Source organism: Thunnus albacares, chromosome 1 (genome assembly GCF_914725855.1).
Source record: "Thunnus albacares chromosome 1, fThuAlb1.1, whole genome shotgun sequence".
NCBI lineage: Eukaryota > Metazoa > Chordata > Actinopteri > Scombriformes > Scombridae > Thunnus > Thunnus albacares.
The window spans coordinates 10,902,846-10,920,410 of record NC_058106.1 but is presented as its reverse complement, the minus strand read 5'-3'; the positions used below and the strand labels follow the sequence as shown (position 1 = coordinate 10,920,410).

Genomic DNA, 17,565 nt, shown 5'->3' with positions numbered 1-17,565 from the left:
AGATTTTTTCTGTCACTCTTGAGGTGGATAAAGAAAATCTAATCTAGACCAGAGTTAGAAATTGGATCTTTGTAAATCCAGCTGTGATTGTGTTGAGATTTGCAGTGACTATGTGAGAATTGACATGTGGACGTTTGACCTTTGAGACCACATGACATATTGCTGTTTGCCTTGGTCGGACTGTGCTGAATGTACCTGGATTTTGCCGAGCTCCCCGGTGCTCTCCATCCTGCTGGCCACATTGACCGTGTTGCCCCAGATGTCATACTGAGGTTTCCTCGCACCGATCACTCCGGCTATCACCGGGCCATGATTAATGCCTGTGCAAAAACAACAAAGGCAGACAATTCAGGTTAAACTGAGAGGAGACACTCCTTAACTGCTGGACTCAAGTCTCCTACTTCACTGTAAAGTTCGTTCTCAGTGTTTGTTCACTGGATTCAAGTTTCCACATCACACTTGTGTGAGTTGAATATTGGACCAGGATTGGCTTCCAAACTATTTATGATGTCACAAATCATGCTCATAGGCCCATTCTTAAAATCAGATGTTCAATGAGTCAGAGAAGCTTTCCACTTTCTGCAGATGAGTGTGAAAACAAACTCTGCACATACATCATTCTGCACAGTGAAGCTCAAACAAACAACTGTAGGGACAATTAAACGTATTTTTGAGCGGAGGGGGACTTTAAGGACTGATGATTGAGAGGTTTTAATCAAATACAACATGAAACATAAGAAATGGTTTTAAACACTTTAATAGCTTTTCAATAAACATATATTTCAAGAGTTACCGGATTTTGTTTCTCAGTCACAAAGTGTTTTGACACAACTGCTGATAAGAATGTTCTGCTCTGAGCCAAACTTGAAAGCTTACGTCTTCTCTATGTTTTTATCTCCTAAAAATGTAAATGTTTTAACTTTTATCCAAGATGACTGCTCAGAGTCATCTGGCTGAGGATGACTGTGTCAAGACCGCAGACACAATAGACAGAGGTGAATTTTTTCTGTCTGTCTCATTGTTTGAGTATAACATCAGTATATGGGGCAGGCTTATACCGACCATTCACGTTAGGTGGATACTGTGTTGCCACTCTACTAATAATACTGTATACAGCAAATTTCTGTCAAAGATTAAATTAGCGTATAAAAGATGGCTTCACTCAGTTAAGAAGATCCTGAGTGTGACATGACAGCTAAATAATCGACTGTCAGTAAATGCTTCTGCTCTCATTGCAAGAACAGTAAATAAGTGCCAGTCATGCACAGTGTAACCAGGGAAACCTGCAGGGTTATTGTGTCAGCACTAACAGAGCTGGATACAGTGCAGTATTCAGTCAATGAAAGTTCGATGCTGAAGCTGCCAAGCGGCTGAGCGCACTCACCCACACGAAGCCTGAAGCTATTGAAGGAATGTCTGTTGATGCCATCCAACTTGCCAATCAAAGCGATAGCAAACTCCACCATGATCCCGATCTGGGCCTGTTGCCTCTCGCGGTCCTGAAAGAATATGTCATTCGACAACTTCATTACGAAAGCTTCCTGTTTTATGACACGTCAACAAGTGAGTACTATTGCAAAATGATGCGTTTGGTATTTTTGGTGGTAAAGCACTTTGGATAAAAGGATTTAAGAAATGTGATACATTTTTAAAATATGAGATGGAAAACAAGTGTCCACAACACACAAGTATTTACCGTATCTCTGATAATAAACAGTTAACAAAACCAATCTGACCCAGTTTGACCCTGATCTAAAGCAGTAGTTAGTTCACCTGATTGTTCTCCTGACCAGGCGTCCCACTAAGCCCTGCAGCAGCCATGTAAGTGCTGCCAATTGTCTTGATCTTCTCCACACCGCTGAACTTTGGCTTGGACAGCAGCTGTCAGGTTAGAGAAAAAACAAAATACAGAAATGATAATGTTAGAACTTCATCATCCCTGTTTTCTTCATTTACAGTATTTATTTCTGCTACCATTAGAATTTTAGATAATAATACTGTGCTGTTTCAGCCCAGTCAGGGTCCACATGTTCTGCATTTGAAAATGTACATGCTATAATTATATGGGCTACATTTTGAGTCAGTGTTTGATAGCTGTGCATAAACAGTGGGACCAGTGAGACTTGAGAGATGAGGATGAAGGAGAGCTCTTTCTTTTCCTGCTTTGTCTTCCTGACCTCGTCAAAGTCGGCGATGATCTCGTTGAGGAGCCTGAGGCATTCCAGGCCCTCCTTGTTGATATCACACTCCGTGTAAAATTCTTTGAAATCTGGCACAGAGGCGAACATCACACACACACAGTCATAAGACTTGTAGTATAGGTCCTGTTGGGGGAAACGCAAAATAAAAAATAAACCCAAAATACAAGAAGCACAATAAATAATTTTACCAAGGACATGACCGGAATTGTTAGGCTTTACTGTACAGACACACCTCCCACACCTACTGCTAGTTCTGTTGTCTGCTGATATAAAAGATCAATTTGCAATTCAGCACAAAATTTTATGTAGTATGTAGTACTTTTAAATCATTTCCATACAGATTACTATATAGTACAACATTAAGTGAAGACATTTTAAATTTCATGACAGACCCAAAAAAGCATCACCCAAGTAATACTGCCTCTGCCTCAGCAGAATATTACCACACAACACCTCTGTTAGCACAAGTAATTAAAATGAAACACAGAAGGAAAACAAGATACTGGAAGGCATCAGTGCACAAAACCACTTCTTATAAACACTGTGTTTTCAAATAGGTCCAGTATGTTAGTACGATGCTTGGCATCATTTTTCACCACTGTCAGTAATAAGCTGATGACCTCATTAGTAAACAGCTCGCACTGTTAATGTTCACAGTATTGTGCTTCTTAAGGGCAAGAGATTCAGTCTGCTTTTGTCCCTGAGTGAAAGCAATGATAAAACTCCCGTTGACATTTGGAATCACTTAATAACTTAACAAGTTAACGCATATGACCTGAATATGCTGCTTTTCAGAACATTACCAATACATACTTGCTGAAACAGTGGCTTATAAAATCTGAGAAAAATTCAACTGACTTACTGCACATTAACATGATGAATGTCTAACTTTTGTTTTACGTTTCACAAAATGCGTGCATCCACTCGGAAAGGTAACACAAAGTTTGACTGACTGTCTCTAGAACACAAAAAATGATGATAATTTCCCTTTTAATGATGGATAAATTATCACTGATTATGATACAACATGAATTTTAGTTTAAATTTAGTTTCCCATTGAGGATTTTTTTTGCTTCCCTTTATCACCAATCAAACAGTACATAACAGAGGGCAAGATCCAACCAAAAACCTGCCCCCCACCACGTAATTCCTCATTAAGAGAATAAATTGAGTGAAGTCACACCTCATTCTTTTTATTCTCCCCAACAAACAGCGCTGCCACATGCGCTGGCAGCACGTTCTCCAGCAGCAGGCGGTTCAGGTTCTCCCTGGTCTCGATTTCATCCTGCTCTGTGCGGTTCTTGTACTTCAGCAGGAAGTCCTGGCGGAAGCAGGACTCGTTCTAGGAAAGAGAAACTCAGTGAGGTTGAAAGAAATGGGAAATGGGAAATGGGAATGGGAAGGAAATCAAATGAAGAGAAAAAGACAAAGAGTGTGATTACCTGTTGTGAGATGATGAGCATAGTGACCAGGAACAGGGTGATGTAGATGCAGCTCATCACCTGGGGGTGTTTTACCAGGCCGATGCATTTCAGGATGCAGTCATCTGTGCTGTAGAACAAATGAGAACATCCATGTCTGGCCTTCACTTCAATTGACATATTTCATATATGATTACTGTATGTAAACTGAAGTTAATACCCGTAATATGTCTCGACCACTCCCATAGTGCTATTATCACTGTGCTATTATTTCACCCATTAACTGCAATATATTATTATGAGATGACACTAACTAAACAATTGCCAGTTGCAATTATTTTGGATCAAGTTAACCAAAGGATGCATGAAATCTAAGAAAATGACTGTTATGACCCTCTCTGCCCAGTCTGCCTGTGGCTTCAATTTGTGTGGCTGCTCTCTGTTGTTTCTGCAGGTACTGGAGGTGGATGTGGCAGCATCATCAGGAACACTGGCAACACCTGGGGCTCTGGATGCCAGTGCCTCTTCAAAAACCCTTTGTAGTGCAGTTGCTGGTGTGCTCTCCTCCCTGAGACACCTTTTGGCTTTTGGGTTGATATTTGACTTGTTTTTTTGCACCATACAACACTACATTCACACACTGTTCCACTCATGCACTCACCTACACTACTGATCTCACTGACTACACATGCCATTGTTAGGTTGGGTTTTTCTCTTAGGTTACTTTCTTTTTTTAAATAAATTGATTATTAATTGGCTTTGTTGTGTGCGTCTCCCTTCTTTGTCATGACCGTGCAGCCCGGTTCATGACAATGACTAATATCTAATATAACTTGATATAATTATAATTCTTAGGCTTGAGGATTTACTGTCGACATTCAGTCCTACCTGCTGCAGTTCCCGATGATACCTGGTGGAATCTGATTATAGAGGAATTCTCCGTAGCACTCAAATGATCCCTTCTCGGTGCTGAGGATGATGATGTAGTATACGGTGGAGGCTAGGGTGAGGAAGAGCACTTTGAGCTCAAAGCTCACCCGCAGGAAGACTCCACATGCAATGAGTGACAGGATACAGCAGTATACAGAGTACTGAGGGAGAGAAAGAGGGAACAGACCTGAGACAAATAACATTAACATTAACTATACACAGATTTGTAGATTTATTGGTAACAAGAGCGTAATGTGATAGGTTAACCTCATTTAACCTTTATAGGCAGTAAATGAAAAATCAATAAGTATCGGTATCCAACAAGTGCATTTTGATTTTAATACTGTCATACTGTGGACCGGCAGTTACTTATTGTAGCTCCAGTCACCCAGTAATCCCCTAAATTCGTCTCGCAGGGCCTACATCCAACATATCACACTTTGATGAGGTGTCTGATGTTTGGTTCATGCATTGTATCCTTTTGGCATTGTTGCAACTCTCCAGTCATTGCGATGCACAAATCATCCCTCCTGGCAACCACAATCATGCATTCTCTGACACTCCATTAAACACATGCCAGAACTATTTGCAAATACCTATTAATCCAGTTTGATATGAATAATATTAAATATTTCTGTTCTAGTGTGGTGTATGTTTAACAAATCCATCACTCACAGGCAGGTAGAAGAGGTCTTCCACTGATCCCTTTCTTGAATAATTTTTGCAGACCAAGTCACTTGAGTTAGACGAGACATATTGTGTAGAAGGTGCCAAGCACTGCAGGGGGATAAAAAAGATTTGACTGAGAAGCAGCCACTGGACAGCACGCTTTGAAGTTGGCATGGCAGCTATGAAGTGTAGCACAGCTAGAAATAGCAGAGTATGTAATGTCCCTCTTACCAGGTTGAACATTGCCAAGATAATGATGACCGCAGACGTTATGGTGGCCAGAGGGAGGCGCACACACGGTCGCTTCACCACTGCCTCCGACACAGCTGGCAACCACTGGCAACTTGACAGCTTCTCTGGAAACAGGCGCTGCAGACGAAGAGAAAGAAAAGGAAAGATGGAATCAAACAGGTATGAGGAGCATGTGACTTTTACACAGTCATCTATCTCTAGACATCATGTGAGTGACTTTGCGCTGGCTATTTCCAGTGAAGGAATCTGTCTGAGAGGAGGAAACACTGCCAGTCAAGGACTGAATGTCAGGTGTCCTCCACCAAGTCTGTAGGTTAGCTATTGAAAGCTACAGCACAGTGAATGAGGACATAGCTTCCATGACATGTTTCCATTCTCACACTGGCTAATTCTGGCACAGTGAAACACATACTGTATGTACACAACTACACTAACACATGTATTCACCCTTTCCTTTCTTCATTTCCAAAGCACTTCCTTAGTAACATGCATGTTTTTGACCAATGAATCTTTTATTGTTTAATTTTCTGTTGTATAAAGACTCCTTTGTCCTACTGCCACAGGCCTCTGCATATATAATAGATGATCACTATGAAACATGACATCATATGCAATAATTAAGCATGAGAAATACACAGTCAAATGCAACAAATTTTTTTAAAGTAAAAATGAGAGAGAGAAATGGCTGTGTATTGCAAATCACACACCACCTGACCCAGTATGCATGTACTTATTTTGAGATTGAAAATGTATTCTTGACCTCGGAAACAGGCGTTGACACAACAATCTCACCACAAGGTTAGTAGCTGTTCTGGAGCTTTTGATCTTATCACACAATCTTCTATTTATTTTGTTTTTAATTTAGAAAATCTCATCTGTTCGTTGCTGGTTGGATAACCCGGCCCAAATAACAGAGAGGGAGCTTAAGAAAAGCTACCGACAGATGGTGAGTAAAAATTACATTTTTCCTAAAGGCCTGCTGTATTATGACATTTATCTTGTGTAGCCGTGACACTACAGCAATAAAATCCTCTATTAATAATTCCACATTTAATTTTCTCGTCTTATACACTAGGAAATTAAATTAATAGAATAGAATAGATGGCTTTAAGTTGAATTGAAACTTTAGGCCACAACACTTGTGAGTCATGCACATGTAATGTGGGTCAGGCCCAGGCCAGTGTAGTGCATACAGCCTGCCTCTCCCTGTTCCCCTTAAACCATCTCTAACATCACATCATAAAACAAAGTAACAGTGACTCAAAGACCGTTTCCCTCAAAGAGAATACTTGAGATCATCTGTTAAGAGAGGTGTAACTTGAGGGTTTGTCCTATACCCACATAAAAAGCTGCATTTACCAGCTACATCTGACTGACAATCTCACCTGCTTGAACACTGAACATGACATCTGTCAATCTAAATTTCACCTCTATGTTAGTAGCACCTCTAAACAGTCATAGATTTCTCCGTTGTTATTAAATCTGGCTTTACTTTGTGTCTTCCTTGTTTTAATCTATTTCTTATTCATATACTAAGTTGGTTCAGTCATTGAATACTCTCTTGCTCTCCCACCTTTGATTTTAATAGTCAGTCTTGAAGATGCAAATTCATTTCTTGCATTATCCTTGTCATATCTCTGTTCATCAAATTGAATCTTCTCTCTGCCTTCATTATACAGTTTATAACAAAACTGAGTACATCCCTTATCAATATCACTAAAATGTTAAGTATTTATAAACAGGGTTGCTGCACACTTTTTGATATCAAATTTGTGCTTTTTGAGACGTTTTTAAGACCTCAGCAGAGAAAATTACAGACCCTTTCCACAGCAAAACAGATGCACATTAGGGCTGAGCTTTATGTTTGAAATCAACTTGACAATATTAATAGGGATATTTTTCTGGATATTTTTGTATCTCCATATAACAATCATATGTAAAATCTTAATCAAATTAATGGCAAATGCAATGAACTGTGTTCCACTGTTATGCTTTACATTAGATAAAATTCTTTTTGTTAAAAATAAAAAATAATTTTAATTTAAGCTTTAAATTTTAATTTAATTTTGACAACACTGTGTGAAACAATAAGGCTGTTCTGGTCGTTCTTGCACTCACAGAATAGGCTGTAGTTAATTCTCCATATTATGACACATACACGTTATAGTAGATCTACCTTTCATCCACTTTAACACTCCATTAAATCTGTCAACTCTAGCTAAACGGTCAGTATTATCCTCTCCTTCATGTCGCATGTTGGCCATTGAGGCTCCGCACTAAAAACATTACTATCCAGATTCTAGCAACTATCAGAAACAGAGGACTTTGCTAACTGTCTTTAACTTAGCATCATTTGTACTGTTTTGTATACTTCTTTAATCCTGTTAGCTTCATGAGAGCAGATGGCATGTGGAGAACCAATCGAAACATTACCAGAAAAAGAAAGAGCTGGACTGACTCGCAATCGAAGACTAAACCATATTTAAATAAGTGAATCTTTATCTCACCTCATCTTCCCATCTCCTGGGGAGATATTTCTCATGCAGCTAGGCATCACCTAAACATTTCAGACCTATACCATAATTAAAAACTAAGACTGTTTAAGATATTTTTTGACCTTAAATTATGAAAATCTAATTTAAGACTTTTTAAGGATCCGCAGGAACCCTGACAAATCCTGTCCATTTAATACAATTTAATTTGTTATTAGACAATACTCAAGAAGAATTTAGTCAATTCACTTGAAAAACAGAATGTTTGATCAATTAAACTATAATGAAAGGTCCATATCTAAGAACAAACTGCAACAAGTCAGCACACCCTCCATTACTCAGACTCCATTCTTTTATTTTTTATATTTTGTATGGCTGCCTTTGTTTTTGATGACAGATTCGATCCTCCTGGGCAGAGATGATCTTGCATAAATCTGTGGAGAGATGTTCTGTCATTCTTCACAGATAATTCTTTTCAGCTGCTCTTTGCTGGAGGGTTTTGTTGCTCTACTTTTCGCTTAAAATACTATAAAGGTGTTCTGTTGGATTCAAGTCAGGGGACATACTTGGCCAGGTCATAGTTTTCACTTTTTTCTTCTTTAAAAACTCTTGTGAGATTTTTGCAGTGTGTTTGGGATCATTGTCATGTTGGAAAATTCCTCTCCTGACAACCTTCTTGAGACTGGGAGTCGTCTTTTCATTCAGTATTTGGGTTTACAAACTTGCATTCATAGTTCCATCTATAAATGTCATCTCCCCTACAGCTTTTGGACTCATGTAGCCCCATATCAGCAACTCCCAAACATGCTGGACCTCATCTGACCCAAGCAAAATTATTGTTTTCATCTTGACCACAGAACGTACTGCTAGTATTCATCAGGCTTCTTTTCATGTTCTTTGGCAAAGTTTAATCTTGCAGTTTTGGACTGTTTTGTGAGCAACGGTTTTCTTTTTGGATGTTGTCCATAGAGGTTGACTTCATGCAATGTCCTTCGCACTGTCCAAGCAGACACTGAAACAGCAGTTTCCACAGATAATCCTTGTGCCAAGTCAGAAGCACTTGCCCATCTGTTTTTCAATGCAAGGTTGCGTAAATAGCGAATCATGCATGTCGTCATTTTCTGAGGATGGCCACTGCGCCTTCCGTTATTGGTAGTATGGGTTGGGTCCTCCTGTATCTCCTAACCACTGCTGCAACTGTGTTTTGGCTTCTGTTCAGTAGCCCTGTACCCTCTTTCATCTTTATGAAGTCTCATAATCTGGTTTCTTACTCGTTCATTCAGTTCCTTATGGAGCCATGTTGCATCAGGCCAAACCTGAGAAAGTTGTGGTGTTCACAGGTTCTTTTATAACCTTGTTCAGGCAGATTTTCTTTATAGGAAGTCACAGGTGTACTCACTTTAGTTTCAGTGGTCACAGGTGTAATCATTTTAGTTGCATTGTGGTTGTACTTTGAGGCCTGTATTTTCAATTTAGTCTAAGCTGTTTGTTCTTAATTATAAATAAGATCAAATACTCTACACTCCACCCTAAAAATACTACTACAACTTATTGTAAGATGATACAATTTTAATCATTTACTATTTTAGTGATATTGCACAGGGGTGTACTCAGTTTTGTTGTATATGTAAATAATATATATAACTTACTATTTATTAGAGATAAATTATCACATTTGTGTGTGTAATATCAGAGTCCCTGAAATTACCAAGAACTAGAGGAGCAACTTATTGTCTAGAAATATATTTCATATATTTCCAACCCATGTTCACTAAATACACCATGACAAACCTTTTACAGGAATGCCTGAGCTGCATCCAGCGGGGCTTAAGGGGCATATTTTTCTACTTTTTACAACCCAAATGCTAACTAGGACAAACTGCCTGAAAAGAGCTGAAACTTGAACTTAATCTCCTGAATATCTAAATGTGAATATAAAATATGAATGTAAGACTTAACACACTGACCTGCAGGTGACCTGCGAAACAGATGGCCAGGGTCAGCAGCAGGACACAAACCAACACTCCAAATGATGTCCCCAGCATCTGTCGACTTAGAGAGACAAAAAGTATGTCAAAATCAAAATCAGTCTCCCACCTCTCCTTCTCCCATCAGTATAATCTTCATAGCTTGCTTTTGAAGTAATACTTGACATGTGACAAATGATGCCTCATACATCTCAGGACTCAGTCAGAAAGAAAAAGAGGTATTGTTTCTTCTTCCCAGTTGCAGAGTACGATAATAATGCTCAACAACTTTGTGATAGATTTTTGACAGTAAATAACAGAGTAAATTCTGGTCATACTCACTCCTTTGTGACTAACATCTGAATCAGAAAGATGCAGAGGAAGATGAAGGTGGCACAGCCAACGTAGTGTTTGAACATTGGCAGATCCAGGGCTCGGTACTTAGAGGGGGAGAAACAGAACAAAACTGAACTGCTTGTTTAGCAGTGGAATACTTGAATGGAAATTAATGCAGATGTAAAAATATAAATTCTATAAGTGATCAATTTGCAGCTTTGTGTTGAACTAACCTGTTTCTCCAGGTCTTTCTTTGGAAACCACAGAGCTAAACTACCACTCTCCTCAGACTTAGACCACTGCCTGAGTGAGTGAGGAAGGAGGGAAGGAAGGAAGCAAGAGAAGAAAGAAGAAAGGAAGGGAGGGAATAAAAAAGAATAATAAGAATAAAAGATAATTGCTCTGACATTTACACTTCCAATATAACAAGTGTAACATCTGCACTCTAAAGTGTTTTAAAGGGTAAATCAGCGCTGGCTCACATAGGGCATGAACAGCTGCAGCACTGCTCTCTCTGGGATCACACTTTCAAAGCTCTTTGTGATAACCCGACACAATAAGCAACACCTTTGAAAGAAGGTTTGATTTTTCAACTGCAGTCTGTTGCACTTGTGATGGCATTGTTCAATAAACAAGCGTGTACTGCCTGGTGCTCACAAATCATTGTTAATCAAGGAACATGTGGAAAGGTGACAATAATGTATTTATCATTTATACTTATTATAAGCAAAGACCACAAAAATGACCCCATACGCCAACGATCCATATATAAGCAATTATCAAGTCTCGTGAGTTAAGCTACTATGTTTTGTAACATCTTAGAGGAGTCAAATACACTCCTGGTAAAAAATTAAAAGTGAATATTTTCCATTAAAATAGGGCCTTATTCAGGAGTGACTGTTATGGGAAAAATTAGTTGTGCAATAATTATTGCAGCATCATCTTGATATTGATAAATTACAGTATAACACCATAAAGTATTCACAATCACAAGGTAAAAAGTTAAACTTATGTTCATCCCATGTTGTCAAATAGTATTTAGTATTTTACGCAACAAAAATCCTATAATATTCCAAAAATACACTGTATGCTGTATCCAACGTAACATTTTTTTCACAAAAATAAAATAACTCTTTTTTTTCCATAATTTTGTCGATTTGTTCATTCTATGCCTAATATGTACAACAGTAAGGTTCCATTTAGATTTGTTTGTTTTCCCTTAGTTATGGATATGAAATGTTGATATATTACACAAATATGCAATCAGGCACATATTGGATCAGTAAATTGTGTATAAATGTAGGTTTCTCCATGTTTTGTGTAAAGCCAGAGAGAAGAGAACAGAATTTATGATAATATTTCAGCGAGTATGGATGACCTTGATAATAAATTCATGTGTCAAGAACTGAGACAATGCTGAGAGATCTGCAGAAATGTACTCATTAAGATAGAATAATGAGACAAAGAACATAATGACATTTGTTTGTGTGCGCATGTTCACTCCAAGCTCCTTCTGTCTGCAGCCATTTGTCCACTACAGGCATGGAGCTGAACTGTAATGAATGAATGAAAAGGAGAAATGCGGAGGAGGAAAATGAAATAGAAACTAAGAGCGTCCGTCTTCACAGGAAATCATCTGTTGAGGGTTTGATGGTTAATTATTTGTGCTTTAGAATGTAACCGTCATGAAACAATCAGAAAATAAAGTTTTATTTCTCTCATTTGCTTTTTTCTCGCTACCGCCGCTCCCTCTCCTCACTCGACCACTACTGCTCTGACCCGTCCAGGCCAGTGACTGCCAATCAACTTTCCCTGTTTAAACTTTTACTGGCCCTGGGCCATCAGGCCAGCGGTTATGTCGGACCAAACATGTTCTTGTGATAGATTTGGGTAAAGTTTACCTTGATATGTTTCACATAGACATAAAAACTGGGAACCATAATATCTCAATATGATACATTTGTCCCATTTGAAATATTTTACACTTCTCTGAATATTTTACACTATTTTACGCAAACCTCAATCAGTGATGTCACAGCAAGTGTTTTCCAACACCAATCAAAACACCTACTTTATCATCATTGACAAGAATGTAGTGCACACTACTTGAAACCACAATCAGTGATGTCACAGCAAATGTTTTCCATCACCAATCAAAACACCTACTTTATCATTGACAATAATGTAGTGCACACTGCTGGAAAATTTCAACCCATTAAAAACTATTTAGAAGAGGTTATCTGCCTTATATGATTCGCTGCTGATTTAACCTTTTACTACATTTTCTTCTTTTATTAAATGTAAACATAAAATGAGATTTGACTGGTTATTAAATTGACCTACTTGCTGCTAAGCTCGTCTATGGTCGTAGTCATCTCATTGTGCAGCTCCTCATCAAACTTACTCTTCTGGGACTTGTTCCTGCGCCGGAAAGTACAGAGACAATTAGGAAGAGGCAGATGTACAGACAATGAAACACAAAGGATGACTGGAACAGATGCTGGAAAACCAGATCAGGTCATGCAGGTTACTCAGGTCCAGTTTAGCTGTGCTTGGAGGTAACTTGGTTGATGCCATTCGGAGCATTAGTGGGAAAAGAGAGATTTGGTTTGTGCCTGTGAGAGAGTTATGTAGAGCGGACGCAGAAAAGTGTGTTAGATGATCTCTGTGGGATTCAGCAGGAGTGCTTCTGCCGTGCTTCTGCTTGGAAACTCCCTATTCTATCAGGAAGGAAATACTTGCACAGATGCACAGCCCCAGATACACAGAAGCCCCAGTCAGTGATCAGTGTTAATAGGAGCATGTCAGTCCACTAACAGAGGTTACAGGGTGTCTGATGGCTTTTCAGATCACATGTTGCCCTGTTACAAAGAGGTAGCAGTGAGAAACAGTGAGATAAGAACAGCAGTACACCACCACTGCTCAGGTTAGTGTTGGGATTGCAAGGCTCTCCACTAAGGCAGTAGTTCTCACCACATGGGGGAATTTGGAGGTGGGGGGTCATAAATTAATTAATGGTAGTAGTGAATTGTGATTGTCATATTGAAAATAATATTCCAATGTGTTATCTCTCTTTAATAGTTGTGAGAGATGAGTAAGTTTAGCCTTTACTCCCACAAATCAATTAATCATTTGAAGCATGCAGATTGTGGTGTATTTATGAGCAATGAATAAAATAAATTTAAAAATGGGTAGAAACTAAAGTGAAAGCCCACCATCTTTTGTTTTCACACTTTAAACAAGTGACTATGAGCAGGCATCTTTTTTCTTTTTAGGAGTCACAAGCCAAAAGATTGAGAACTACTGCACTTAAGGAATGAGGACCTTGCGGACCATGAAGGCCCCACTCACTTATAGCTGCTGAATGGAGGGGTGGGCAAGGAGAACGGCTCTTCTAGAGACTCATCAAAGCTGTCAGGGTCCAACAGTAAGACACAAACACAAATTCATCATAACACAGCAGTAGGGAGCGATAAACACAGGCCCGATGATTGTATAAATGTGAAAATCCATCCAAAACAGCCACTGTAGATATACGCTTGTCAACAGGAGCAGTAATGCTCACTACTGTTCATTTTGACCGCAGAGAAAAATATTCAGCTCTGTAATGTCGTCAAGCTTGAGTAGGTGAACCACACTTCACTGTCACTTCAAGCCTCAGACATGTTCACCAGCTGCTGCCTCTGCTACAGTGGACTGTGAATACATGAATGAAATTAACAATTTCCAAGATAAAACAAACCTCAATTCTCACAGAGTGGAATGATTGTGCTTTTAGGCACACACTTATCTCTTCTAATCACATTACTTCAGCCCACACTGGTTGTGTAGGTGAGTCCTGCCCACTAATCAGTAGCTACAATTTAAATATTTGTCCATACACTTACTGCCTGTGCCAAACAGGCAAAGAGAATTAACCATTAGAAGCTATAACCATAATCAATTTGTCTATGCATTATTTGAAACTAATGAAGGGGCTCGTCACAGAGCTCAGCACTCCCACCACTCTGCAGGAATGACTGCCAATAAAGCACAGCTGTACAAAGTAGACCCTCAGTTAGGACATTTTGTTTTGTTTGGAGGTTGCGGTTGACTCCTCTGCTTTGTGATGTAACACACTTCCTGAATTGAGAACATAAATTGACTTCTTGTCAAATAATATAACATTTTTAAGGAACATTTTACCCTTACAGTATTTATACTACTCTGTTATGGTCATTTGTTTAAACTGTATAAACTTACAAATGACTCAATGACATTAATATTGCAGCATCATCAAAAACACAATGATTCATAAAGTTAGTGCAAAGTTTTACCAAACACGGCTAAGCACATCTAAATCTCCACTTGAAGTATCTATATCGACCAACTGCCACTCAAACTTGAGGGTCAAACTGTATCTCTTTTTATTTCCCTGCTCTGTTACCTGGCACTTACAGACTTGAACATACATGGCAGCAGAGGTGGCTTCGGAGGTTTGACTACTATAATGCTTTTTTTTGGGAATATTCAGATAATACCAAATATTATGGGTTGGTATGAACTCAACAAGTAATGCCTTATTTAAATACAATTTATTCTATGAGCAGATGTTTCCATTTTGTCTTTAAAGAGTTGTTTTATTGCAAACACCTCCATTTCTTACATGTGTGGGAATATAAGTAAGAAAATGAACATGCCTGTATTCTCACTGAAAATCACTCTAGATAAGACCCTCGACTTGATACTTAACATTAAAACTTTAGATCACACATTCATAAATAGAAGAGAAAAAGTCAAAGAATAGAAGTGTGAGAAAATGTGAGTCAAAAGGAACATCTTGTGTGTAACCAGTCCTCCAGCATGACTCTCAAGCCCTGATTACAAACATAAAGCTTAGCTAATAGTGACATCACTCCAACAAGATTTTTCTAAGCTCCCATGAAAAGCGTACATCTTACACACTGTGATAATCTCTGTGTGCATCGTTGAACACTTCCAATGATCCAAGTCAGAAAAATAATATCCCTCTAAATGGTTTGATGTACTGTATTACACAATCTTATTAATGAAATGTGATGGAGCGATGAGCAGTTCAGATCCTGTGAACAGATGGGAAAGCTGACAGAAAGCACTCTTTCCTGTTTCAGCAATGACCATCAAGATGCTATTGAGCAACAGCGTTGTTACACAGGCCAACTTCCAGGGTGAATGTGTGTGAGCACACTGTATCTTCATTCATGACATGTTTCACTCCCACTCCCCAATGCCTTGAACATAAAAATAGTCACCAAATGTGGATTTGACTACCAGCTAAGAGTTCTTACCTCTCAGTGATCTTGCTGCCGGGGTTGGTTCGCAGGGGGATGTCCTGAAAAAGACAATGACCACATTCAGACACTAATACACCACCTACATAAACTCAATTTATCAAACTTTTTTGTTTGTGACATAAATTACCCTCCCACAAGATTATCATCTTAAGTCACTGTGTGTAAGTTACTTATCTAGTAGATGTAAGCTGGGAAAAATGTGCCTTTTCAAAACAAAAACTATATACTGTATGTCTACTGTATACAGCGAATTTCTGGAAAACTTTATACAGTGTGACTCATTGTAGAAATCCATCCACATGTATGTTTTCTGCATTGATTTTGCATTGCTACTGTAGGTACCTCTCAAATCACTATGATATTCTAAATTTGTTATGCTAAATCAGAACAAAAATTAACAACTTACAACTTTCTCATATTGTACTTGTTAGCCAAATGCTTTTAATATTCAACGGCTCAAAAAATACGGCAAAACTTTTTCCATTATGTGTAGAGGAACAGTGCAGCAGCATTTTTACTTTTCATAGTAAAAAGAGGCCATTCTATAGTAGTTCTATCAGTATTTTACATGGCTGTTATTTCCTGGACCACTTTACCTATAAATGTAAATGATTAAAGCTGCAAGACCATGCTTTGCAAGTGTGTACTATGTTATATGTCTCCTTGATAACAACTAATAATGATCCAAATAAACAAGAAAAGCATCATCTGCTCACTTTGCAGCGTGGCTTGCCATTAACAATGGTGTCTGGGGTGAAGCCCTCTCGGTTCTGGAGGTGGGCGAAAGGTTTGACGGCCCCCCAGGATTCCAGGTAGCGGGTCATACGCACAGATGCCCGCATCTTCAGACCATCGTTCACCCGAGGTTTAGGCACGGTACGGTTGGTCAGCGATGGATCCTTAGACTTAAGATATACACACATATTTCGTATTACATTTACGGTACACTGTATGCATTCATTTGACACTTTAAGGAATGGTACTTAACTACAGTGAATACATCAAATAACTACTAACTAGAAACCAGTCAGGGAGTACATCTTCTGCACAAAAAAACAAGTCTATGCCCAAAACATGCAAGCACAAATTTTAAAATCATTAATATGTTTAAAATGATTTTACTCATAAAATGCTTCATCATCATACCAGCAATCATTTGTAAAAGTAGGTGTCAATAGATAGATAGATAGATAGGAAATTCTTGAGTTGAAAAAACACACACAAACACTCAACGGGAGCTGTTGCAACAGGCTGCCATCCAGCGCAGCACCATCTTGCCATTTTCAAGTATTTTCAAATGCTAAATATTTCTCACTGTCTACAACATCATGTGCATTTTCGAGGAAGACCGGCAGAGAACTCACTCGTGGGTCAATGACTAGGTAGGTTTGGACATTGAGCTCTTTCAAGTAGGGGTCCCTGAGATGGCCATCACCCTCTTCCACTTCATAAGCCTTGTTCAGGTGCTTCAGAGTAGCTTCTGTGATGTGGACACGTCTGAGTGAGTGAGGGAAAGAGCAGGAGAAGCAATGAAATACTTGGCACAGCATGTGTAATACCTTTATTTCAAATACTGGATGGAGCTCAGCATTTTAATTCAGTTTAATTACAACTAAAAGAAAAAGTTGCAAAGCTGCACAGTAATTGTAACTTAATGTTGATGCAAATCATTCATTGCAGTGACAATTTTACCTTCATCAATGTGATTGAAATATTTTGTTGTGGAGGTTTTATATATTAACACTTTTATTCCAAACGATACGCCACCCTTTAAGTAACATTTACGATGACACAAGGTTATGAAAAAACTACAGAATATTATTGAGTATCTAGGATATGGATTACTTAATGTAAATTGTTTTATGCAACTAAATTTTCACAGAAATTGAAAGTGAAATGTTTCCAACTTGGATTATGTGACAGCTGCAGCTAAATAAACATAAACAAAAGCAATGAAAATCAAACAGCTTGTAACACGATAATTC

General features: G+C 38.6%; 1 protein-coding gene and 1 long non-coding RNA gene across 4 annotated transcripts in view; one reads left to right on the top strand and one right to left on the bottom strand.

Moving 5' to 3' along the window:
* adcy7 (adenylate cyclase 7) overlaps positions 1-17,565 on the bottom strand; it is a 61,794-nt gene that overhangs the window by 1,668 nt on the left and 42,561 nt on the right. For 2 of the 3 annotated variants that reach the window (XM_044376908.1, XM_044376988.1), the window contains 17 exons: positions 16,945-17,077; positions 16,297-16,485; positions 15,575-15,618; positions 13,620-13,679; positions 12,612-12,689; positions 10,502-10,571; positions 10,275-10,372; positions 9,933-10,017; positions 5,453-5,590; positions 5,228-5,329; positions 4,511-4,713; positions 3,644-3,752; positions 3,385-3,543; positions 2,178-2,324; positions 1,774-1,881; positions 1,385-1,499; positions 196-320 (listed from right to left, as the gene is read on the bottom strand). In XM_044376908.1, the coding sequence (XP_044232843.1) occupies positions 196-320; positions 1,385-1,499; positions 1,774-1,881; positions 2,178-2,324; positions 3,385-3,543; positions 3,644-3,752; positions 4,511-4,713; positions 5,228-5,329; positions 5,453-5,590; positions 9,933-10,017; positions 10,275-10,372; positions 10,502-10,571; positions 12,612-12,689; positions 13,620-13,679; positions 15,575-15,618; positions 16,297-16,485; positions 16,945-17,077 (1,963 nt within the window). The remainder of the gene's footprint in view (positions 1-195; positions 321-1,384; positions 1,500-1,773; positions 1,882-2,177; positions 2,325-3,384; positions 3,544-3,643; positions 3,753-4,510; positions 4,714-5,227; positions 5,330-5,452; positions 5,591-9,932; positions 10,018-10,274; positions 10,373-10,501; positions 10,572-12,611; positions 12,690-13,619; positions 13,680-15,574; positions 15,619-16,296; positions 16,486-16,944; positions 17,078-17,565) is intronic. The other variant, XM_044377068.1, reaches the window with a different exon arrangement.
* LOC122999966 lies at positions 5,545-10,600 on the top strand. Its single transcript, XR_006407864.1, has 3 exons — positions 5,545-5,632; positions 6,339-6,419; positions 10,514-10,600. It is a non-coding gene; the product is annotated as an uncharacterized LOC122999966 (long non-coding RNA).